At 38.5% G+C, this 26398-nt stretch overlaps 1 protein-coding gene across 1 annotated transcript in view; it reads right to left on the bottom strand.

Moving 5' to 3' along the window:
* The window catches only part of DYNC2LI1 (dynein cytoplasmic 2 light intermediate chain 1), a 45189-nt gene extending 20011 nt beyond the window's left edge, over nucleotides 1-25178 (bottom strand). Inside the window, exons 1-4 of the mRNA XM_079941183.1 lie at nucleotides 25069-25178; nucleotides 23070-23187; nucleotides 2714-2748; nucleotides 1312-1381 (exon numbers count right to left, since the gene is read on the bottom strand). Coding sequence (XP_079797309.1) covers nucleotides 1312-1381; nucleotides 2714-2748; nucleotides 23070-23187; nucleotides 25069-25076 — 231 coding nt within the window. The 5' untranslated portion in view covers nucleotides 25077-25178. The remainder of the gene's footprint in view (nucleotides 1-1311; nucleotides 1382-2713; nucleotides 2749-23069; nucleotides 23188-25068) is intronic.
* Nucleotides 25179-26398: the final 1220 nt, after the last annotated feature.

Consider the following 26398-nt stretch of genomic DNA (forward strand, 5'->3'; position numbering starts at 1 on the left):
GGAGCTGATAAAGCTCTTCCACTTAGAAGTTTTAGGAGACATTAAATCTGAGAAAGATGTGAAGCCCATCTTTGAATGAATATGGAAAAGCCCAACTTGATAGCACAAAGTTTAACAGAAACAAATAGGTGAAAAAGAATCACATGAGTTTTTATGTGTCTAATACCATGAACTTGGAAGAGGCAGGTGGTCATTAAAGCAGTTTTAGATGAATATATATATTTTGCATTTTTGACAAGTTATCTCAACCATTAAAATTGTTTTGCAGTTGCTATTTGAATCATTAATGTTTGTGGGGGAAATAAGTTTCCATTGGAAAATCTCCCTTGATTCACAACTGGATGAAGAAAAGTTTTTAGAGCTCTTAAAAGTTAAGCTTATGAAAGTTGTCTCAGAGTTTCCCATGAAAAGGATAATTCCATTTCTAGGCTTATCACTCATGCAAAATTCATGTGAGTCACAAAAATAAAGTCCTCCCCCATCTCAATATATTACTTTTTTTCTTTCCTCTTTTTAATTTCACAGTTTTAATAACCAGCTTGGCATTGGTGAATCCAGGAAGCAGCAACAGCCCATTTTAACTGTTTATATACACTGTCTAATAATCAAACACTTGGACTGGATCAATCTATAAAAATTTGCCTCTGTTATGGGAGATATGGGACCTTCTACTGTAATCTAGATTGTTCTTCCGTACATCTAATTTTATTTTTAAAAGACCTCTTTTTCATATGAGAACTCCAAAAGAGAATTCCATTTAGGAATTTTTATTCCTCTAACATACACTATAAGTTCTCCCTGTACCCTGAACAATGTCTAATTTTCCTCTGTAGATACACTAACACAGTGAAAACAGGATTATAGCCAATTAGGGCCTGTGGTCTCAAATAGCATTACCAACTTCAAGATGTATTTGTAAAAATGCTAATAATCTGGATTTTGACCAGTATTTTTTCATAAATATTCCACAGGTCAAATTCATATTTTTAGCAGATTTTTTGGAGACAGAAGATAACTCACGATGTTATTCTCATTTGAAAGAAGAAAATATGCCAAAAAACTGTACAATAAAGTTACAAAGGAATCCAATTCAAACATTTTAAGACATAACAAATGAGAAGGCCAAAATATTTCCCCACAGTTAGGTTGGCTTCATATGTGCTGAGTTGCATTTGAGTTAAAAAGTACATAGCTATGAAGTGTACAGCTGGATATGTGCAATGATTGTATGTAAGATGGAAAATATAAAATACGTCAGTATCCTCACTTCTCCATGTATGTGTAGCGCAGCATCACCAAAAAGACACTCACTATGTTATGTCCTTTTGCTCTCCTTCCATATGTATATTCCAAGGCTAAGGTTGGTTTTGGTGGCTCATCCCTGCACAATAAAAGACAGGTAGTATTACCATCATGGGTGGAATTATTTTCTTACGCTATCATCTTACCTGATTTATTTTTGCTTCCTCTTAAAAACTTTGATTAGTAGAGAAGTTACACCTTGTATAACACATTGAGATAAAAATGATTAAGAATTTATACAAAAATTAAATAAGCCTTCAAAATACCATCTTTAGTAGCAACTGCAGAGCATAATGGCACCTGCATGTAGTGGCAGCGCCTAGCAACACTGTTGGGGGAGTAGAGAAGGTGCTGGCAGTGTTGGTGGCCATGTTAGGGCACAAGCTCTCTGCATGCAGGCCACGTGGGAAGCACTGACAGCAGGTTTGTGCTCAGCCTTGATGTGGGGAGCTGGGAACCTAATGACTATCAATTTAACGGCAACATCAATGAAAGACTTTTATACAGTTCTCAATCTGAAATCACAGTTCAAACGTAGGCATCATTTAGCTAATGAGAGCTACAAACAAACAAGACTTTCCTTATCAACTTCCTGCAACACCTACCAATCATAATCCTAAATCTTAATCTGGTGGCATGCTTCTATGGTATAGAAGATTAGGAAGTATATAAAACAAATGGTAACATGCACAGTTTAAAGACCAATAATGTGCTTCAAAAGTAAACCCATGAGAGGGCTTCCCTGGTGGCACAGTGGTTAAGAATCCGTCTGCCAATGCAAGGGACACGGGTTCAAGCCCTGGTCTGGGAAGATCAGCAACTAAGCCCGTGCGCCACAACTACTGAGCCTGCGCTGTAGAGCCCGAGAGCCACACAACTACTGAAGCCCACATGCCTAGAGGCCGTGCTCCACAACAAGAGAAGCCACTGCAATGAGAAGCCCACACACCGCAAAGAAGAGCAGCCCTCGCTCGCAACTAGAGAAAGCCCACGCGCAGCAACGAAGACCCAATGCAGCCAAAAATAAAAATAAATTAAAAAAAAAGTATACCCATGAGCAATTCGAAGATTGTAATTAATGTTCAAACAGTCATGAACTAGATAGAACTAAAAAGTTTAAATATCAGAGTAGCAGAGCCAAAATAAGCAAGTACTATGGTAGACTGAGTAATTATGTTAATTTCTCCCCCCAAATAAGGAAATCCAATATTAATCCTGTACAATTTCTTTTTGCTTGTTGTTGGTTTTATCTTTAAAGGAGATTGTAAAAGCCATAATAAGGATTCACTAAGAATTAAAATATATTGTTTCGGCCTCAAAATTATTCTCTTTCCGTATGTCTTTTAGATTCTAACTTGCCCTACGCAACAAGAAAAAGCAAATGTAGTCTAGAGGTTAACCTAACACTTACCTGTCAAGACACCTTAGAATAATAGTAGTCTTTCCCTGGAAATTCAAAAAGAAAGAAATACTGTGTTAATGTCATCCACATGTAAAATTTTATTATTGTTCATAATTGTGGCCCAAAATAGCTTTTAATCACTTGAATGATAAATTACCTGGAAACTAGAAACTTTCAGAATTATTCCTAAGTTTGATGAGTAGAAAAAGTTAACTGTCAACTTTCCATCAGAGTGCAACTACACTGCTATTATTATAATTATAAAGTCCCACAGATGACAAATACTAGCAAATCAAACCTCATTTTAGTGGTCAACTTGGCAGCTGTCTTAAATTTTCTCTCTACTCATCAATGCTAATTACTGGTTAAGCTGATGATTAGTGTCTTCTAACATGTTTTAATTCCAATTTGTTGAAGTGGAAATAAAAAAAGATAACATACAAATAAAGGACATGTTGAAAATATGTTCCAAGTAAGCAATCCAGATACCAGGTTAGAGTACTTTTTTGGGTTTGTTTTATTTCTAGGAGATGTATTTATTCTAAATTTCTTTTTAGGAGTAAGGATATATAGGATGGCATATAGGATATCCCATCTCTGCCACTAATCATGAAACTTAACTTCACATCTTAACCAGGGACTGGCTCAGTGGTTTAAATCATTGTGTTTGTTTTCTTAAAACTATTTTTTTTAAACAAACAATCTCTTACAAGAAAATAGACAAAAGAGAAGCAGAGGGGAAAGCTCTACCGAAGGAAACCTTCAGGATCCAAAGAAAGCAGTTTGGAAAACTGTGGACTCTACCAAAAACACAGATTATTTTATTATACATGTGTTTTTTTAAGCCAAGAAAGCTATAATATTTACCAAAAAAAAGAGATAATCATAAATAAATGACTCCAGATTATATCTGGGCTATGATCAAATTGAATGACTTTTTTTGGTAATGAGATATATAAATAATTGGAATAGTACTAAAAATATATATTATTGAAGGATATTTATTGGTAGGTGTTATATCAGAGTGAAAAACTAGAAACAATCTAAATGTCCCAAATGGGGAACTGATTGGCTATATTAATAACGGCAATCCGTATAATGGAATAACATGCAGCTAACAGGAATGATGACATAGGAATATACATACTGACATGGTAAGACATGCATAATAGATTATGCATGACCCTGTTTTCAGTTAAAAAGCTTCTTTTCCTACTTCTTTGAGATGCACATACATATATAGTATGCATAGATACAGAGAGAGAGAAAAAATACAAAAATGAATCCAGAGAGACATCACATGTTAACAGTGAATGTTTCCAGGTGGTAACTTTGTAGGTGATTAATTTTTTTTAAGAAAATAAAGATCTTCTAATTATCCCTTACCGAATGTGTACATGTAGAATATTTTTAAAGTTTTAAATAAATGAGGACTATAATACCTAAAAATTAATGTATTCTATGTACAAGAAAGTATACAGAATTACTATATTTTAGAATTGGAAGGAATCTTAGATAATATCTAGCCAATTTTCTCAAGTTCTCATGATCCCATAGTGTTGATTTAAATTATTTTTATTATAATTTCACTTAAATGTATAAGACTACTTGGTGGAATTCCAAATAAACTCAACTCTGGGCACTGAAGTCAACTTTTAGATTACCATTAAAATAATGATCCAAATTTAAAAAATTCACTAGTAAACTGTTGCGCTCTGAGAATGCATCCACAGACCCCCGGGTTTCCTAGTCCAAGAAGCACTGACACAGTACAAGTTCATTTAAAGACTATCAAAATGAATCCCATCTTCCCTTCTATTACTTCAATCACAGCAGTAGAGTAAACAATTACTCTACTTCTCTTCTCTGGCAAGAATCTTAGAGGCTTGTATCAGTCTACCCTCATGGGTGCCATCTCTTCTGGCTTACAGTCTCCCTCTCCCTCTCAGCTACTGTCATTAGTCTTGTTAACTTCACACCCACATGGGCACGGGCAACCCACCTAAGACCCCGACCTCTCAGTCCCCTTTGCCTCCTCAAGAGACTTTTTCCTTCACTTTACTTCTGCTACATGTCACTTTCAAGGTTCTATTTTGAACCATTTCACTACTGGAAATTGTACCACTTCCAAAATCACACAAACAACACATTCTCTAACCACTCCCACAGGAATAACTCTTTAGCTTTAGTGAGAGGCCTCCAAAGTCCATCCATCCTTCTGGGACACAGCTGGAAACAGAGGGGTGCTCAGGCTACCTGAGCACTGACGCTGCCCGGTAAAGATGTAGCTTCACTGATGCAGAAGTTAGTTCCTGAAAGCCTCATGTCTGTTAACAGGTAGAAGCATGAAGCACAGAAATAAAGTAGTATTATATACACTATATATATATAAAATATCATAAAATAGACAGTCCCCAACTTAGGACAGTTCCACTTATGATTTTTTGACTTTATGATGATGTGAAATTGATATAGACTCAGTAGAAACTACACTTTGAATTTTAAATTTTGACCTTTTCCCGGGCTAATGATATGCACTAATATACTCTCTCATGATGGTGGGCTGCAGCTCCCAGTCAGCCCCTCGATCACGAGGGTAAACAACCAATACACTTACAACCATTCTGTATGCACACAGCCATTCTGTTTTTCACTTTCAATACAGTATTCAATAAGTTACATGAGATATTCAACACCTTATTATAAAATAGGCTTTGTGTTAGATAACTTTGCTCAACTGTAAGCTAATATAAGTGTTTTGAGCACATTTAAGGTAGGTTAGGCTAAGCTATGATGTAGGTTAGGTTAGATGTATTAAATGCATTTTCAACTGACGGTATTTTCAACTTATGATAGGCTTACTGGGATGTAACCCCATTGTAAGTCGAGGAAGGTCTGTAATATAAACCCCAAATAAGATGAATTTCAGCAGCTGCAAGCCTCAACCTTTTTTAGACAGTGTCACCAGCAGTTCTACGTCTCTGGCAGAAACTCTGTGGGCCAAGCAAAGCTGCATGAAGATAGGATGCATCTGTTCCTGCTCTGTACGGCCACTTCCAAAACCTTTTTTATCCTTGGCTAAACAAGGGAAACTTACAGTCAGTGGGGAGGGGTCTCTTGCTACTAAAGTGTTCCAAAGGATATGCTGTCCTTTTCACAACAATAAACAGCCCTTTGACAAACATCATTGTAACAATTCAATTATTCCTTAAATGAGATTCCTAAAAGTGAACTAACTGAATATAAAATATGAATATTATTTAAGATACTGACTTATTGACTTAGATGCTGACTTAGATATTTAAATGGATCCTGGCTTTTATACTCAACTGAGGTAGAAGACCTTAATAGTTTCAAATTATGAAATAAAAGTTAAAATACTTAAAATTATATTTACTATTATAATTTTTCCTAGATCAATATAAGTACTTTTTAACTCACACTAAATATGGTATTAGCTAAGTATAAAATTAGTTCATTAACTTCAAGCTCAATGGTTCCATGACCATGAATTTGCACAAAATGTCTAAATATTGTTTTCAAAATGTAATTATTCTAATATTAGGTGATAAAAAATAAAATAATTCATTTCACATGTAAAATTCTTTCATCTGGGTATTTTTCAATCATGTCTTAGTGAGAATGTTAATACTGTCATCAACATTATTTCTTAATTAACTGCCCCCTTAAATGATTATTCTATGTGAAATTAGCTCTCTGTTGATCTAAAGGGTATGCTATACCTGTGCACCTGTCAACCCATGGATTTTGGGTGACTTCTGCTAATCTGTGTGGAGATAAATGACATTACTAGGGTCAGAAATGACAAACAGATTGTTGTATCTCAACCGCCAGCACTTTCCTAGAATGCTGTGGATCAGATGTCATCTTCAGGCTCAGCAGAAAAAGGCACCACGATTGATAAGATGTGTGTGGAAGATGTGTGCCTAGTGTTTGCTATCCTTTAAGGGACCCTGGAAAGCACCTTCTGACAACCAGATCTTAGACTATGGGAAACTGGAAAAGTAAAAATGTAGAGGTCTGGATAGCTTCCTTCCCACTTTTCTACCACCTAGAGATTCAGGTTTAGGGTGAGAAAGTGAGCTCTGGGAAGTGAAAGACTAGTCAGTGACAAAGTTTTCTGGGCCACACTCTAGGAATACTAGAATGATTAACCCTTTAAAAAAAATTTTTTCTGCAAGCTTTATTTTTTACCTTTTCCATTATGGTTTATTACAGGATATTGAATATAGTTCCTCAGCTATACAGTAAAACCTTGTTGTTTATCCATTCTGTATTTAATAGTTTACACAGAACGATTATCCCTTGAAAAGAGAGGAAACATGTCAAGAGGATCAGAAGACCATGCCTAGAAACTTGACAATCAAATGAGAGCACAGAAAACAAGAGAGAAAGGTCTGGATAAATTGAGATGTCATTAGGTATGATATTAAGAAAAAATTTTAAAGAGAATAATGGAAGAAGGTCCATGTAATTCATAGGACAAAACTGCTGAGACAATGCCTTAGAATAATATATTAAAGCCACAGACGCAAAACTACAAGTAATAAGTTCAGTATTATCACAGGAAAACAAAATGACCTTATATATATTACCAAAACCTGTGGCATGAGTGAGTGCAATATCAATGTGAAGAATAAAAAGAGACAGAAGAGGAGGAAAAATGCAGCACACTTTGTGTATCTGTATGGAAACTTACAAACATGCAGGTGGTGGCAGCATAAACAAATGCATTTGCATGAAAATAAATAAACAGGGACTTCCCTGGTGGCACAGTGGTTGAGAGTCTGCCTGCCAATACAGGGGACACAAGTTTAAGCCCTGGTCCGTGAGGATCCCACATGCCGCGGAGCAACTAAGCCCGTGCGCCACAACTACTGAGCCTGCGCTCTAGAGCCCGTGAGCCACAACTACTGAGCCTGCGTGCCACAACTACTGAAGCCCGCACACCTAGAGCCTGTGGTCTGCAACAAGCCACCGCAATGAGAAGCCCACGCACCACAACAAAGAGTAGCCCCCACCTGCCACAACTAGAGAAAACCTGTGTGCAGCAACGAAGACCCAACACAGCCAAAAATAAATTAAAAAAAAAAAAGCTTAAAAAAAGAAAAAAAATGAACAGGGACTTCCCTGGTGGCACAGTGGTTGAGAGTCTGCCTGCCAATGCAGGGGACACAGGTTCAAGCCCTGGTCAGGGTGGATCCCACATGCCATGGAGCAACTAAGCCCGTGCGCCACAACTACTGAGCCTGCGCTCTAGAGCCTGCAAGCCACAACTACTGAGCCCATGTGCCACAACTACTGAAGCCTGTGCGCCTAGAGCCCATGCTCTGCAATAAGGGAGTCCGCTGTGATGAGAGGTCCGCACGCTGTGGCAGGGAGTAGCCCCCGCTTGCTACAGCTGGATGAAGCCTACGCACAGCAACAAAGACCCAACACAGCCAAAAATAATTAAATAAATTAATTTTAAAAAAAGAAAATAAATGAACAGAATGCATGTAACCTCATGGACGTATACTAGAGACTGTAGCCTGACCATGTGACATGAATAATACAAAGGATATCTCATGACACACATCACAAGAGGAATATGGACAAAGTATAATAGTGTAGGGGATAACAACTATTCAAGACAGTGTCTAAGTCAGTTTGAATTGAGTCTTCTGTCACTCCCAAAGGAAATAATCCAGACTCACACAGAAACTAGGGTCAAAGAGAGGTTAAGTGACTTGTTCCAACCTAGAATTCTATACCTAGGTAAACTTTCAATCCAGAGTGAGGGTAAAATAAAGACATTTTAGATAAGCAAGGTCTCAAAAAGTTTACTACCCATGTATACTTTCCCAGGAAACTACAAAAGAATGTGCTCCACAAAGATAAGTGAGTAAATCAAGAAAACGGAAGACACAGGATCCAGGAAACTGAAGCTCCAACACAAGAAAGATGCAAAGGGAGTCCCCAAGATGTTGGGGAGGGACAGTAGCTATGCAGCTGCCCCCAGGAATAACCAGTACAGACTACACAGAAGGTTCAAAGATGGGAGGACTCTGGCTGGAGAGGGGTACTTTCAGATGATTTGATACAACTGACCACATGAAGATTTGCATTGACCATCTGTTGGGGATTGTGGAAAAAATTAGCAATAGGTACATGGGGAGCCAGCTTCAAGGATGGTTCCCCAACTGGAAAACCAATTAAATTTCAAGTCCCACCAGTGGAACGCTGCACCAGGACACTGAGATATACTGATAGTTCCCTCTTCCCCTGAGGCTCACCCTGGAAGTGACTTTTTATCTTCTTTTGGTCCAACAGTGAGAGGCAGAGACAAGATGGCAGAGAAGAAGGACTTGAGCTCACCTCCTCCCATGAAAACATCAAAATCACAACTAACTGCTGAACAACCATCAACAAAAAAAGACTCAAACCTACCAAAAAAGATATTCTACATACAAAGACAAAGAAGAAGATGGTAGGAGGGGCACTTTCACAATATAATCAAATCCCACACCCACTGGGTGGGTGACCCACAAACTGGAAAATAATTATATCTCAGAGGTTCTCCCACAGGAATGAGAGTTCTGAGCCCCATGTCAGGCTCCCCAGCCTGGGGGTGTCTGGCTTCAGGAGGAGGAGCCCCAAGAGCATTTGGCTTTGAAGGCCAGTGGGGCTTGAGTGTAGGAGCTCCACAGGACTGGGGGAAACAGAGACTCCACTCTTGGAGGGCGCACACAAGGTTTCACGTACACTGGGATCCAGGGCAAGGCAGTGACTCCACAGGAGCCTGGGCCAGACCTACTGGAAGGTCCTGGAGGATTTCCTGGGGAGGCAGAGGTCAGCTGTGGCTCACTGCGGGGGCAACAACACTGGTGGCAGAGGCCCCAGCGAATATTCATTGGCGTGAGCTCTCCTGGAGGTCACCACTTTGGCACTGAGACCTGGCCCCACCCAACAGCCTGCAGGCTCCAGTGCTGGGACACCTTAGGCCAAACAACCAACAGGATGGGAACCCAGCACCACCCATCAGCAGACAGGCTACCTAAAGTCATCCTGATCTCACAGCCATCTCTAAACACACTCTTTAACATGGCCCTACCCACCAGAGGGACAAGACCCAGCTCCAACCACCAGTGGGCAGGCACCAGTCCCTCCCACCAGGAAGCCTGCATAAGCCCCTGGACCAACCTCACCCACTTGGGGGCAGACACCAGAAGCAAGAGAAGCTACAATCCTGCAGCCTGAGGACCAGAGGCCATAAACACAGAAAGTTAGACAAAATGAGACAGTAGAGAAATATGTTCCAGATGAATGAACAAGATTAAACTCCAGGAGAACAACAAGTGAATTGGAGATAGGCAATCTTCCTGAAAAAGAAATCAGAGTAACCATAGTAAAGATGATCCGAGATCTTGGAAAAAGAATGGAGGCACAGACCAAGAAGATACATGAAATGTTTAACAAAGAGCTAGAAGATTTAAAGAACAGAGATGAACAATACAATAACTGGAATGAAAAATACACTATAAGGAATCAATAGCAGAATAAATGAGGCAGAAGAACGAATAAGTGAGCTGGAAGACAGATGGGTGGAAATCACTGCTGCAGAGCAGAAAAAAGAAAAAAGTATGAAAAGAAAAGAGGACAGTCTAAGAAACCTCTGGGACAACATTAAATGCACCAACATTCACATTATAGGGGTCCTAGAAAGAGAAGAGAGAAAGGGCCTGAAAAGATATTTGAAGAGATAATAGCAGAAAACTTCCCTAACATGGGAAAGGAAATAGCCACCCAAGTCCAGGAAGCACAGAGAGTCCCATACAGGATAAACCCAAGGAGGAACATGCCAAGACACATATTAATCAAACTGACAAAAATTAAAGACAAAGAAAAATTAATGAAAGCAGCAAGGGAAAAACGACAAATAACACACAAGGGAACTCCCATAAGGTTAACAGCTTATTTCTCAGCAGACACTCTACAAGCCATAAGGGAGTGGCACGATATACTTAAAGTGATGAAAGGGAAGAACCTACACCCAAGATTACTCTACGCAGAAAGCATCTCATTCATTGGACGGAGAAATCAGAAGCTTTACAGACAAGCAAAAGCTAAGAGAATTCAGCACCACCAAACCAGCTCTACAACAAATGCTAAAGGAACTTCTCTAAGTGGGAAACACAAGAGAAGAAAAGGACCTACAAAAACAAACCCAAAACAATTAAGAAAATGGTCATAGGAACACACATATCGATAATTACCTTAAACGTGAATGGATTAAATGCTTCAGCCAAAAGACACAGGCTTGCTGAATGGATAAAACAAGACCCATCTATATGCTGTCTACAAGAGACCCACTTCAGACTGAGGGGATGGAAAAAGATATTCCATGCAAATGGAAATCAAAAGAAAGCTGGAGTAGCAATACTCATATCAGATAAAATAGACTTTAAAATAAAGAATGTTACAAGAGACAAGAAAGGATACTACATAATGATCAAGGAATCAATCCAAAAAAGAATATATAACAATTATAAATATATATGCACCCAACACAGGAGCACCTCAATACATAAGGCAACTGCTAACAGCTGTAAAACAGGAAAACGACAGTAACACAATAATAGTGGGGAACTTTAAAGCCTCACTTACACCAATGGACAGATCATCCAAAATGAAAATAAATAAGGAAACAGAAGCTTTAAATGACACAATAGACCAAATAGATTTAATTGATATTTATAGGACATTCCATCCAAAAACAGCAGATTACACTTCCTTCTCAAGTGCGCACGGAATATTCTCCAGGATAGAGCACATCCTGGGTCCCAAATCAAGCCTCAGTAAATTTAAGACAGTAGAAATCATATCAAGCATCTTTTCTGACTACAATGCTATGAGATTAGAAATCAATTAAAGGGAAAAAAACGTAAAAAACACAAACACATGGAGGCTAAACAATACGTTACTAAATAACCAAGAGATCACTGAAGAAATCAAAGAGGAAATCAAAAAATACCTAGAAACAAATGACAATGAAAACACGACAATCCAAAACCTATGAGATGCAGCAAAAGCAGTTCTAAAAGGGAAGTTTACAGCCATACAAGCCTACCTCAAGAAACAAGAAAAATCTCAAATAAACAATCTAATGTTACACCTAAAGGAACTAGAGAAAGAAGAAAAAACAAAACCCAAAGTTAGCAGAAGGAAAGAAATCATCGAGATCAGAGCAGAAATAAATGAAATAGAAACAAAGAAAACAACAGCAAAGGTCAATAAAACTAAAAGCTGGTTCTTTGAGAAGATAAATAAAATGGATAAACAATTAGCCAGACTCACCAAGAAACAGAGGGAGAGGACTCAAATCAATAAAATTAGAAATGAAAAAGAAGTTACAACAGACACCACAGAAATACAAAGCATCCTAAGAGACTACTACAAGCAACTCTATGCTAATAAAATGGACAACCTGGAAGAAATGGACAAATTCTTAGAAAGGTATAACCTTCAAAGACTGAAGAGGAAGAAATAGAAAATATGAACAGACCAATCACAAGTAATGAAATTGAAACTGTGATTAAAATGCTTCCAACAAGGGCTTCCCTGGTGGTGCAGTGGTTAAGAATCCACCTGCCGATGCAGGGGACCGGGTTCGAGCCCTGGTGTGGGAAGTTCCCACATGCCACGGAGCAACAAAGTCCAGGCACCACAACTACTGAGCCTGTGCTCTAGAGCCCGTGAGCCACAACTACCGAAGCTCGCATGACTAGAGCCCATGCTCCATAACAAGAGAATCCACCGCAATGAGAAGCCCGCGCATGGCAATGAAGAGTAGCCCCCACTCGCCACAACTAGAGAAAGCACGCACGCAGCAAGGAAGACCCAACGCAGCCAAAAATAAATAAATTAAATTAATTAATTTAAAAAATCATATTAAAAAGCTATAGAAAAAAAACTTCCAACAAACAAAATGCAGGACCAGATGGCTTCACAGGTGAATTCTATCAAACGTTTAGAGAAGAGCTAACATCCATCCTTCTCAAACTCTTCCAAAAAATTGCAGAAGAAGGAAAACCCGTGAACTCATTCTATGAGGCCACCATCACCCTGATACCAAAACCAGACAAAGCTACTACAAAAAAAGAAAATTATAGACCAATATAACTGATGAATACAGATGTAAAAATCCTCAACAAAATACTAGCAAACAGAATCCAACAACACATTAAAAGAATCATACACCATGATCAAGTGGGATTTATCCCAGGGATGCAAGGATTCTTCAATATACACAAATCAATGTGATACACCATATTAACAAACTGAAGAAAAACCATATGATTATCTCAATAGATGCAGAAAAAGCTTTTGACAAAATTCCACACCCATTTATGATAAAAACTCTCCAGAAAGTGGGCATAGAAGGAACCTACCTCAACATAATAAAGGCCATATATGACAAACCCACAGCAAACTTCATTCTCAATGGTGAAAAACTGAAAGCATTTCCCCTAAGATCAGGAAAAAGACAAGGATGTCCACTCTCACCACTATTATTCAACATAGTTATGGAAGTCCTGGCCATGGCAATCAGAGAAGAAAAAGAAATAAAAGGAATCCAAACTGGAAAAGAAGAAATAAAACTGTCACTGTTTGCAGATGACATGATATTATAAATAGAGAATCCTAAAGATGCCACCAGAAAACTACTGGAGCTAATCAATGAATTTGGTAAAGTTGCAGGATACAAAATTAATGCACAGAAATCTCTTGCATCTCTTGCAAATTCCCATACACTAATGATGAAAAATCTGAAAGAGAAATTAAGGAAACACTCCCATTTACCATTGCAACAAAAAGAATAAAATACTTAGGAATAAACCTACCTAGGGAGACAAAAGACCTGTATGCAGAAAACTATAAGACTCTGATGAAAGAAATTAAAGATGATACAAACAGATGGAGAGATATACCATGTTCTTGGATTGGAAGAATCAATACTGTGAAAAATGACTATACTACCCAAAGCAATCTACAGATTCAATGCAATCCCTATCAAATTACCAATGACATTTTTTACAGAACTAGAACAAAAAATCTCAAAATTTGTATGGAGACACAAAGGACCCTGAATAGCCAAAGCAGTCTTGAGGGGAAAAAACAGAGCTGGAGGAATCAGACTCCCTGACTTCAGACTATACTACAAAGCTACAGTAATCAGGACAGTATGGTACTGGCAAAAAAAACAGAAATATAGATCAGTGGAACAGGATAGAAAGCCCAGAGATAAACCCACGCACCTATGGTCAACTAATCTATGACAAAGGAGGCAAGGATATACAATGGAGAAAAGACAGTCTCTTAAACAAGTGGTGCTGGGAAAACTGGACAGCTCCATGTAAAAGAATGAAATTAGAACACTCCCTAACACCATACACAAAAATAAACTCAACATAGATTAGAGACCTAAATGTAAGACCAGGCACTATAAAACTCTTAGAGGAAAGCATAGGAAGAACACTCTTTGACATAAATCACAGCAAGATCTTTTTTGATACACCTCCTAGAGTAATGGAAGTAAAACCAAAAATAAGCAAATGGGACCTAATGAAACTTAAAAGCTTTTGCACAGCAAGGGAAACCATAAACAAGATGAAAAGACAACACTCAGAACGGGAGAAAATATTTGCAAACAAATCAATGGACAAAGGATTAATCTCCAAAACATATAAACAGCTCATGCAGCTCAATATTAAAAAAACAAACAACCCAATCCAAAAATGGGCAGAAGACCTAAATATACATTTCTCCAAAGAAGACATACAGATGGCCAAGAGGCACAAGAAAAGCTGCTCAACATCACTAATTGCTAGAGAAATGCAAATCAAAACTAAATTGAGGGGTAAGGCAGGAATAAAGACGCAGACCTCCTAGAGAACGGACTTGAGGTTATGGGGAGGGGGAAGGGTGAGCTGTGACAGGGCGAGAGAGAGTCATGGACATATACACACTAACAAACGTAGTAAGGTAGATAGCTAGTGGGAAGCAGCCGCATGGCACAGGGATATTGGCTCGGTGCTTTGTGACAGCCTGGAGGGGTGGGATAGGGAGGGTGGGAGGGAGGGAGACGCAAGAGGGAAGACATATGGGAACATATGTTTATGTATGACTGATTCACTTTGTCATAAAGCAGAAACTAACACACCATTGTAAAGCAATTATACCCCAATAAAGATGTTAAAAAATAATAATAATAATAATAAAAAAAACAAAAAAAAAGAAAAAAAAACTAAATTGAGGTATCACCTCACATCAGTTAGAATGGGTATCATCAGAAAATCTACAAACAACAAATGCTGGAGAGGGTGTGGAGAAAAGGGAACCCTCCTGCACTGTTGGTAGGAATGTACATTGATACAGCCACTATGGAGAACAGTATGGAGGTTCCTTAAAAAACTAAAAATAGAATTACCATATGATCCAGCAATCCCACTACTGGGCATATAACCAGAGAAAACCATAATTCAAAAAGACACATGCACCCCAATGTTCACTGCAGCACTATTTACAATAGCCAGGTCATGGAAGCAACCTAAATGCCCATCGACAGATGAATGGATAGAGAAGATGTGGTACATATATACAATGGAATATTACTCAGCCATAAAAAAGAAAGGAATTGGGTCATTTGTAGAGACGTGGATGCATCTAGAGACTGTCATACAGAGTGAAGCAAGTCAGAAGGAGAAAAATATCGTATATTAACACATATATGTGGAACCTAGAAAATGGTACAGATGAACTGGTTTGCAGAGCAGAAATTGAGACACAGAAGTAGAGAACAAACGTATGGACACGAAGGGGGGAAAGCAGCGGGTGGTGGTGGTGGTGGTGTGATGAATTGGGCGATTGGGATTGACATGTATACACTGTTGTGTATAAAACTGATGACTTATAACGACCTGCTGTGTAAAAAATTAATAAAATTAAAACAAAGAAACAAACAAAAACCAAAATCTATGGGACGCAGCAAAAGCAGTTCTAAGAGGGACGTTTATAGCAATACAATCTTACTCCAGGAACAAGAAAACTCTCAAACAACCTAACCTTATACCTAAAGCAACTAAAGAAAGAAGAACAAACAAAACCCATAGTCAGTAGAAGGAAAGAAATCATAAAGGTCAGAGCAGAAATAAATGAAATAGAGATGAAAACAATAAAAAAGATCAATAAAACTAAAAGCTGGTTCTTTGAAAAGATAAACAAATTGATAAACCTTTAGCCAGACTTATCAAGAAAAAAAGGGGGAGGGCTCAAATCAAGAAAATAAGAAATGAAAAAGGAGAAGTTACAACTGACACCACAAAGGATCATAAGAGACTACCACAAGCAACTATATGCCAATAAAATGGACAACCTAGAAGAAATGGACAAATTCTTAGAAAGGTACAATCTTCCAAGACTGAACCAGGAAGAAATAGAAAATAGGAACAGGCCAATCACAAGTACTGAAATTGAAACTGTGATTTAAAAAACTACCAACAAACAGAAGTCCAGGACCAGATGGCTTCACAGGCAAATTCTATCAAACATTTACAGGAGAGTTAACAACTATCCTTCTGAAACTCTTCCAAAAATTGCAGAGGAAGGAAAACTCCTAAACTCATTCTACAAGGCCACCATCACCCTGATACCAAAACCAGACCACACAAAAAAGAAAATTACAGGCCAATATCACTGATGAACAAAGATGCAAAAATCTGCAACAAAATACTTTCAAACCAAATCCAACAATACATTAAAAGAATCATACACTATGATCATGAAAGTAGGATTTAACCCAGGGATGCAATGATTTTTCAACACCCACAAATTGGTCAGTGTGATACACCAAATTAACAAATTGAAGAATAAAAACCATATGATCATCTTAATAGATGCAGAAAAAGCTTTTGATAAAAATCAACACCCATTTATGATAAAAACTCTCCAGAAAGTGGGCATAGAGGGAAACTACCTCAACATAATAAAGGTCATACATGACAAACCCACAGCTAACATCGTACTCAACTGTGGAAAGCTGAAAGCATTTCCTCTAAGATCAGGAACTAGACTAGGATGTCCACTCCCACCACTGTTATTCAACATAGTTCTGGAAGTCCTAGCCATGACAATCAGAGAAGAAAAAGAAATAAAAGGAATCCAAACTGGAAAAGAAGAAATAAAACTGTCACTGTTTGCAGATGACATGATACTACATGTAGAAAATCCTAAAGATGCTACCAGAAAACTACTAGAGCTCATCAATGAATTCAGTAAAGTTGCAGAATACAAAATTAATACACAGAAATCTGTTGCATTTCTATACACTAACAACGAATTATCAGAAAGAGAAATTAAAGAAACAATCCCATTTACCATCACATCAAAAAGAATAAAATACTTAGGAATAAACCTACCTAAGAAGGCAAAAGGCCTGTACTCTGAAAAGTGTAAGATGCTGATGAAAGAAATTGAAGATGACACAAACAGATGGAGAGATTATACCATGTTCTTGGACTAGAAGAATCAGTACTGTCAAAATGACTTTACTACCCAGGGCAATCTACAGACTCAATATAATCCCTATCGAATTACCAATGGCATTTTTCACAGAACTAGAACAAAAAAATTTAAAATTTGTATGGAAATAAAAAAGACCCCGAATAGCCAAAGTAATCCTGAGAAAGAAAAAAAGAGCTGGAGGAATAAGGCTCCTACAGAAATATAGATCAATGGAACAGGATAGAAAGTCCAGAAACAAACGCACGCACCTATGGTCAATTATCTACAACAAAGGAGGCAAAAACATACAATGAAGAAAAGACAGTCTCTTCAGTAAGTGGTGCTGGGAAAACTGGACAACTATATATAAAAGAAGGAAATTAAAACATTCTCTAACACCACACCAAAAATAAACTAAAAATGGATTAAAGACCTAAATGTAAGGCTATATACTATAAAACTCTTAGAGGGAAACATAGGCAAAACACTTCTAGATCTACCTCCTAGAGTAATGAAAATAACAAATGGCAACTAAGTAAACTTAAAAGCTTTTGCACAGCAAAGTAAACTTTAAAGAAAATACAAAGGCAACTCTCAGAATGGGAGAAAATATTTGCAAATGATGTGACTGACAAGGAATAAATCTCCAAAATATACAAATAGCTCAATATCAAAAAAACCCAAACAAACCCAATCAAAAAATGGGCAGAAGACCTAAATAGATATTTCACCAAAGAAGACATACAGATTGCCAAAAGCACATAAAAAGATGCTCAACATCAGTAATTATTAGAGAAACGCAAACCAAAACTACAATGAGGTATCACCTCACTCTGGTCAGAATGGCCATCATCAAAAAGTCTACAAACAATAAGTGCTGGAGAGGGTGTGGAGAAAAGGGAACCGTCCTACACCTTGGTGGGAAGATAAATTGGTACAACCACTATGGAGAACAGTATGGAGGTTCCTTAACAAACTAAAATAGAGCTACCATACAGTCTAGCAATCCCACTCCTGGGCATATATCTGGAGAAAACCATAATTTGGAAAGATACATGCAACCTGATGTTCACGCAACACTATTTATGATGTTCATGCCAAGACATGGAAGCAACCTAAATGTCCATCAACAGGAATGGATAAAGAAGATGTGGTGTGTATGTGTATATATATATATATATGTGTGTGTATATATATATATATATATATACACACACACACACACACACACACTGGACTATTACTCAGCCATAAAAAAAGAATGAAATAATGCCATTTGCAGCAACATGGATGGACCTGGAGATTATTCAACTAAGTGAAGTAAGTCAGACAAAGACAAATATCATATGCTATCATTTATATGTGGAATCTAAAAAAACGATACAAATGAACTTATTTACAAAACAGAAACAGATTCACAGTTTTCAAAAACAAACTTATTGTTACCAAAGGGGAAAGGTGACAGGAGGGATAAATTAGGAGTTTGGGATTAACATAAACACACTACTATATTTAAAATAGATAATCAACAAGGACCTACTGTATAGCACAGGTACCTCTACTCAATATTCTGTAATAACCTATGTGGGAAAAGAATCTGAAAAAGAATGGATGTATGTATATGTACAACTGAATCACTTCGCTGTACACCTGAAACTAACACAACATTGTAAATCAACTATACTCCAATATAAAATAAAAATTTTTAAAAAGAGATGGTCCCAAATGAGCCCCACCTCCTGGTAGTCACACCCATCTGTAGTCCCTCACACACTGCACTGCTCTTTTTGACCAACAGCATATGGCAGAAGTGATGGCATGTCGCTTCCAAAATTAGGTTATAAAAGACTGTAGCCTCTGTCTCAGGTAACCTCTCACTTTTGATCTCTCACTCTGGAGGAAGCAAGCTGCCATGCTGTATGCAGCCTTGTTGAGAGGTCCACATGGCAAAGAATTAAAGTCTCTGGCCAACAGCCAGCAAGAAACTGATGCCTCTTGCCAGCAATCATGTTGAGGAGCCTGGAAACTGATTCTCCAGTTCAGTCGAGGCGAGAAATAACTTTAGTCCCAGATGACATCTTGACTACAACTTTATGAAAATTCTTAAGCAGAACCACCCAACTAAGGTGCTCTCAGAGTCCAGACCCTCAGAAACTGGGTGAGATAATGACTGTTGTTTTAAAAGCTGATAAGTTTTGAGGTAATTTATTATGTAGCAATAGATAACCAATGCATGTAAAAACTAAGGTACATATAAAAACTAGGCAAATAAAAAACAAAGAAGTTTTAAACTTCAGGAAAAAGTTACTTGAGAAAGGAAATATAATCACAGTTTTGCACTTGGCACACCAGCAAAAATGATTTAGACACTTATAATAAAATAAACTAACACTGAATATTGATTCAGCCCAACATGATAATAGCATTCAGCCCAACGTGATAATAGCAATGATATTACTAGAAGTGGGAGTTTGAGAGAGATGGGGAAGTAAATACTTTTCTACTATTATCAGAAATTCAACAGATAGTGTATAATATTCAAAGTCTGGAAACAGCCCATAAGCACATTATTCAGAAATACAGAAGTAAATTACAGAAGAAACGTAAAAGATATGAAAATTGTGGCTTTGAGGAGAGATTCTGAATGATGTGGAGAGATTTGTTATTTTACTTTATGTACCTTTGGTAATCTTTTTTTTTTTAAGGTAGGTGTACTTTATTTTCATCTTATACATGAGGAAACAGACACAGAGAGATTAAGCAACTTGATCAACATACACAAAGATGTTCATCATAGCATAAATTATAATTGTTGAATAAACACAGAGGAGGGAGTCCAAATATCCAAAAGTAGGCAAACTGTGTTAAATCAATTATGGTACATCATTTGATGGAGGTACTTTAATAATAGTCTATATCAGATTAAGAAGTTTCTTTTCTATTCCTAGTTTGCTAAAAGTAAGTTAGTTGCCCCAGGTGTTGAATTTTATTGACTGCTTTTCTAATCTACTGAGATGACCAAATGATTTTTTTTGATTCTGACAAATTAATGCAGTATTAAAATATCAAGGAAAGAAGAAAATCATGTCTTTTTTCCAGATTCTTTTCCATTATAGGTTATTATAAGATATTGAGTATAGTTCCCTGTGCTATTCAACAGGTCCTTGGTTATCTATTTTATATATAGTAGCACGTGTATGTTAATCCTAAACTCCTAATTTATCCCCCCTCCTTCCGCTATCCACTTTAGTAACCATAAGTTTTTCTTTTCTTTTTATTTATTTTTTTTTGCGGTACGCGGGCCTCTCACTGTTGTGGCCTCTCCCGTTGTGGTGCACGGGCTCCGGAAGCGCAGGCTCAGCGGCCATGGCTCACGGGCCCAGCCGCTCCGCAGCATGTGGGATCTTTCTGGACCGGGTCACGAACCCATGTCCCCTGCATCGGCAGGCGGACTCTCAACCACTGCGCCACCAGGGAAGCCCTGTTTTCGTTTTTCTTTAAAGATTTTTTTGATGTGGACCATTTTTAAAGTCTTTATTGAATTTGTTACAATATTGCTTCTGTTTTATGTTTTGGTTTTTTGGCCGCGAGGCATGTGGGATCTTAGTTCCGGATTAGGGATCGAACCGGCACCCCCTGCCCTGGAAGGAGAAGTCTTAAACACTGGACAGCCAGGGAAGTCTGCACAAGTTTGTTTTCTATGTCTGTGAGTCTATTTCTGTTTTGTAAATAAGTTCATTTATCTTTTGATAGTCTTTAAGTTCTTAAACCACATACATGAATTACTTTAATAAAAGTAATTTAAGATAACAATAAAAACAGACTGTAACAAAAGATCCAGTCTAATAAAATTAAGGACAAAACAACATCATAAATGAAAAAGGCTTGCAGACCCCAAGCTCAAACTTAGTGAGCAGGGTTATGTGATTACTAATATTTTTCTGTATAGTAACAGGAACACGGCATCTGGCAACAGAGAAGCTGGCAGACCTGCTCTAGTTGACAGTAGGTAAGCAAAACCTGAAAAATTCTGTTTTATCCTGAGAATTTCACATTAGAATAATTCCAGTTGAGTTACTAGGATTATAACAGATAGATAATCCATGACGTGTAGAGTCCATGACACGAACAGTGTCTAAACCTTCTACAGTTGTTAAGGAAAACCTCAAAAATTCTGTTCCATCCTGAGAAATACACATTAGAATCACCGCAGATAAGACAATCCATGACTGACTGATATAGAGTCCCTGACACAGAGGCATGGCTGAAAGAAACGTTAAAGCCGAAAGAGAAAGACTCAGGGAGACAAGGTGGTTGCCAGAACTATTAGAAGGGTAATTTTTAAATATCTGAAGGTTTAACAAGTAGAAGAGTAAAATTAGACTTACTCTCATACTTTTACAGGTCAGAATTCAAACCAAGGGGTGGATGTTACAATGAAACAGACTGCAATTTTCCAGCAACTAGGCTTTGTAACTAGGATTTTCTAGAAACAAAAACGGAAACAGCCTGCCTTGTAAAAGAGAACACCCCCATTGTTGGAAATATTCAAACCTAGACCATACAACCACTGTTTACAGTGACTAGAACCCTGGGGGAATCTAATTTCTCATAAAAAAAAAAAAGCACCAGTGCACAATCACACACAATTCTGCATACATTTCTAGGGAGTTCACAGACCCCAAGAAGTACCTCCATGGATCCCAGAGTAAGAACCCCTATTGCAGAAGAGTAGACTAGGGCTTCCCTGGTGGCACAGTGGTTAAGAATCCCCCTGCCAATGCAGGGGACATGGGTTTGAGCCCTGGTCCAGGAAGATCCCACATGCCGCGGAGCAGTTAAGCCCGTGCGCCACAACTACTGAGCCTGTGTGCCACAACTACTGAGCCTGTGCTCTATAGCCCCATGATCCACAACAAGAGAAGCCACTGCAGTGGGAAGCCCATGCACTACAAGGAGAAGCCCGTGTACCACAATGAAGAGTAGTCCCCACTCACCGCAACTAAAGAAAGCTCGCACACAGCAACAAAGACCCAACGCAGCCAAAAATAAAATAAATAAATTTATTTAAAAAAAAACAGTATATTGCCTTAAAAAAAAAAGAAGAGTAGGGTTTCCCTGGTGGCGCAGTGGTTGAGAGTCTGCCTGCCGATGCAGGGGACACAGGTTCATGCCCCAGTCCAGGAAGATCCCACATGCCGCGGAGCGGCTGGGCCCGTGAGCCATGGCCGCTGAGCCTGCGCATCCGGAGCCTATGCTCCGCAACGGGAAAGGCCACAACGGTAAGAGGCCCGCGTACCACCAAAAAAAAAAAAAAAAAAGAAGAGTAGATATCTTCAAGGTTCCTTTTATTTCTGTGACACTAGTTTAAGACAGTGAAAGTTAAACATATTATACTCTATATGGTTCATGTTTTTATTATCTATATGCTTGTTTCAGCTGTACAAGTTACCTATAAATATGACCATCAGAATAGTATCAATATTTATGGTGACTGTGCAAACTGGGAAAAGATAACTCCTCTGGGCTGTCTAGTCAGAAACACATGCCCCTTCCTCTGGGCTGCTGTGGCCCAGGTCAGGACACACCGCTTGAAAAGAAGAGAAAGGCTGGGTGTTAGTCCCTACCCACCTGTGAGGAGGGCCCAACCAGATCCAATGTAACCAGCAGGCCGGAGATTGGTCATCTGGTTAAAGGGTTGAAGTACCTAAATTTTTATCAAAGTATTACAATAAATTTTACCACTGGTTGTTAAATCATTACAATACTTGGGGAAAAAAAAAAGTAGGAAAAAATGCATTACCCCGTTTTTACTGCCAATGAAGAAAACAGACTTTTCTCCAGTTTCAACTCCATTGCCTTCACTTCCATTACTTCCCCGTTTTTCCACTTCAGCTGTTGCGATTTCCCAGAGAGTTTCACTATATGAGGCAGAAAACCAAAATTCAGAGAGACAAAAAAGAATCCTTTCAAAAATTTCTTTCCAGCCCAAAGAAAATTTATTTCAGTCAGATTTATAAAACAAATCAACATCATTTGGGGGGGACAATTTACTGGTAAAACTTCGGAGGATTAGTCATTCTCTTTGTACTAGATTGAAGCAGAAAATGATAAGCAGAGTCTTTATTGCCAGGATTTGAGGTTGTCTGATTTGGGGGCTTCCGGGCAAGGCTGAAAGCTGTGTGTGTTAGCGTCTCAGACACACATGAATGTACAATGACTTTTGGAAACGCACAACTTGAAAACCACCAACATCTAGGAAAAGGGGGAATGTGTAAAGCCAGTGTATCACATAATCTTTGCCCCCTGAAAGTTTTTGGCTTTGTTTTTTAAATTATATATTTTTTGGCTCAAGATTCCTTTTTTAAAATATAAAAAAGGGGGAAAATCACCTAAAATCACTTTTGAAAATCATCTTTTCATTTACCTCTCTACACACTCATATAATTTTATACAAATAAGATTATATCTTTTTTTTAAAGTAAAGCCTAAATGAATTATGGAGTATTGAACTAAAAATACATGAGAAAGATTTGATGTGTTACAAGCTCGAATCTACTACTTTCTACATAGAGTATGGCAACTTGAGCAAATTACCTAACCTCTCTGGATCCTTCATTGCTTTATTAAGTCAACAAGTATTTCTTGAGCGCCTAATATATGAAAGCTGCTGTGCTAGTCCCCAGGCTTACCTGTTTCTTCACCTCTAAAATGCTGATAAAAAAGAATACCAACATCATAGGATTGCCATGACTGTTCAAATGTGATAATTCATTTAGGTTAGGGCCTGGCCTATACATAATCACCTGAAATCAGTGAGTGTTTATAATCATTATTATTCAAGAACCAGGAATGAAAAAAAGGGGTTAGAAAAGAGCAAAACAGGTGTCCCTAAATGTCTGCACTAAAATTCACACATTTATTTCACAGGTGAGCCCCTAAGAACTCAGTCCGGGCCTGTTTGCTCTTCAATTACACACTATTTCTTCATTATTGTGATTATCTTCTTTCCAAGTTCCCAGCAGAAAAGAGAGAAGGAGGTGTTGTAACCAATTAAACCGTGATGGGAAGCTTAAGGTTCATAAACTCAACAGAGGTCACACCGCCCATCCACCATGTGAGAAAAACAGACTTTCCTGCTCTGTGATGGACTCCAGGACTCATCTCTCCTGATGTCCTTATAAGTCGTTTAGAGAAGGTTTAGGTATGACCTTGAGAACAGCAACTAAAATAGACATCATAGAACTGAAGAGCTAAAATGTATTTGATAGGTGATTAAAATCCCACCCCCACCCCTGCTGCCCGTTTATATATGATCTTACATTCTTCACAGTGCCTTCACAAGTTAGGCTCATTTATTGTTGTCGTGAACTCCTGCACCCGGAGCCGAGGTCCCTGAGGAAGTGGCCTGTGGTCTGGTTCACCGCCTGAAACTGTTCCTAGAACATTCCCTAACCCTCGAGAAACTCTTATTGAAAAAGTGAATAATTGGAGTTGAATGATCTTTCAAAATCTCTTAACTTTTCCACCTGGGGAACTTTTCTACTTGCTTTCGGCAGAATCCACACTCTCAAGGATAGTGCCTACGGATCCTTGACCAACAAGACAGGAATTGCAAAGAGGACGAACTCACAATTTTCTTCCACCAACGGGTCCCGCGAGGATCTCCTCTCCCCAAATATACCCGCAGCGGCCTCTCCCTCCACCCCTCCCCCATCTCCACCCCTTCCTGGCTGGGCTGGGAAAGAAGGGAGGCTCTCGAGGGGAGCATAAGCCAGGTGCAAGCAGGGTTGCAGGGATACCTGGGCATCGTGGCTCGGCCGCCCCACTGTCGTGGTCTCCGCGTAGGGTCCAGCCTAGAATCAGCGGGACCGCGAGCTCTGCGCGAGGCCGGCTTAGTGCTGGCTCGTGGGTTGCTATGGTAGCGACGTCACCAGTAAAGGTTGCGTATAGAAGAGGGGCATCATGGGAAATGTAGTTTTCGGCGTTCTTTTCGAGCGTCTCAGCTTCATCCGTTAGGGTGGGAGAGAGAGGCGACAAGTGGTAATAAATCTGGGACCTAAAAACTCTGGGCTGGAAGGGTTCTTTTATTTTAAAAGTATTCCACTGAGTACCGACTATTTATATGCCAGGGGTCTCTCTCTCTTCAATTACTTTTCTCTCCCCAATAGCAGTGAATTGAGAATGGAGAACGAAACAATCTCCTGAGCTGTTTTCTAGTGATTTACTAGAGGCAAAGAATATTTACGATTTTAGTATTTTCCAACTCTCTGCTTGTTTGGTTGTTTCAGGTTTTATGCAATAGCACATCATTTATTAATAAGTTAATAAAGCAAATGCATCTCCATAATACTTCATTTACTTTATCTCCAAATCAATAAAAAACATTATTACTATATGACACACACAACTAATTATAATAACCCAAAGGAAGCCAGAGATATAAGCTATTGCAGAGAGGTACAAACAATTTATATTAGAACAAGTGACTAATTATGCCTCAAGGAGTTGGTGAAACATTCATGGCAGTGACAGTATTTGATCTGTTTTGATTGACTGAAGGAGAAACTGTTCCTCTACTGTTCTGCCATTTGGCTTAGTCTCTATGTTGTAATGTTCAAGAATGTGGGCTTTGGAATAAGACAAACTTAGATCGAAGTCGGGACTCAGTCAAACTAGCTAAGTTGCCACATTGCCACAATGGAAAATAAGTCAATTTCTCTGAGCCTTAGTGTCCGATCCTGTAAAGCAGGGGAAAATTATGAGTTTTAAATGAGATAAATACATGTAAAACATAACTTATGTGTGTCTGAAACATTATAAGTGCTTAATACTTGTTATTATGGTGAGGTAAGCTGCTGATCACCAACTTTGAAGAAACAAACACAAGGAAATGAAGCAGATGGTTCATAGGAAATAAAAGGCATTCACTTCAGATAAAATCTTTGGGGACAAAATTCTCCCAACACGTAGGTGCATTTTGGAGACATAGGAGACTACAGTTGCACATAGGAAGGGAAGTAATGGACTTCAATGGAGAAAGGATGGTAGCAAGTGAGGCTGATACATCCATCATTGAATCAGCATTGCCTATAAACTCACAAACTGATGTGGGACAAATTGTAATGAATT

The sequence above is a fragment of the Stenella coeruleoalba genome (assembly GCF_951394435.1).
Source record: "Stenella coeruleoalba genome assembly, chromosome: 13".
NCBI lineage: Eukaryota > Metazoa > Chordata > Mammalia > Artiodactyla > Delphinidae > Stenella > Stenella coeruleoalba.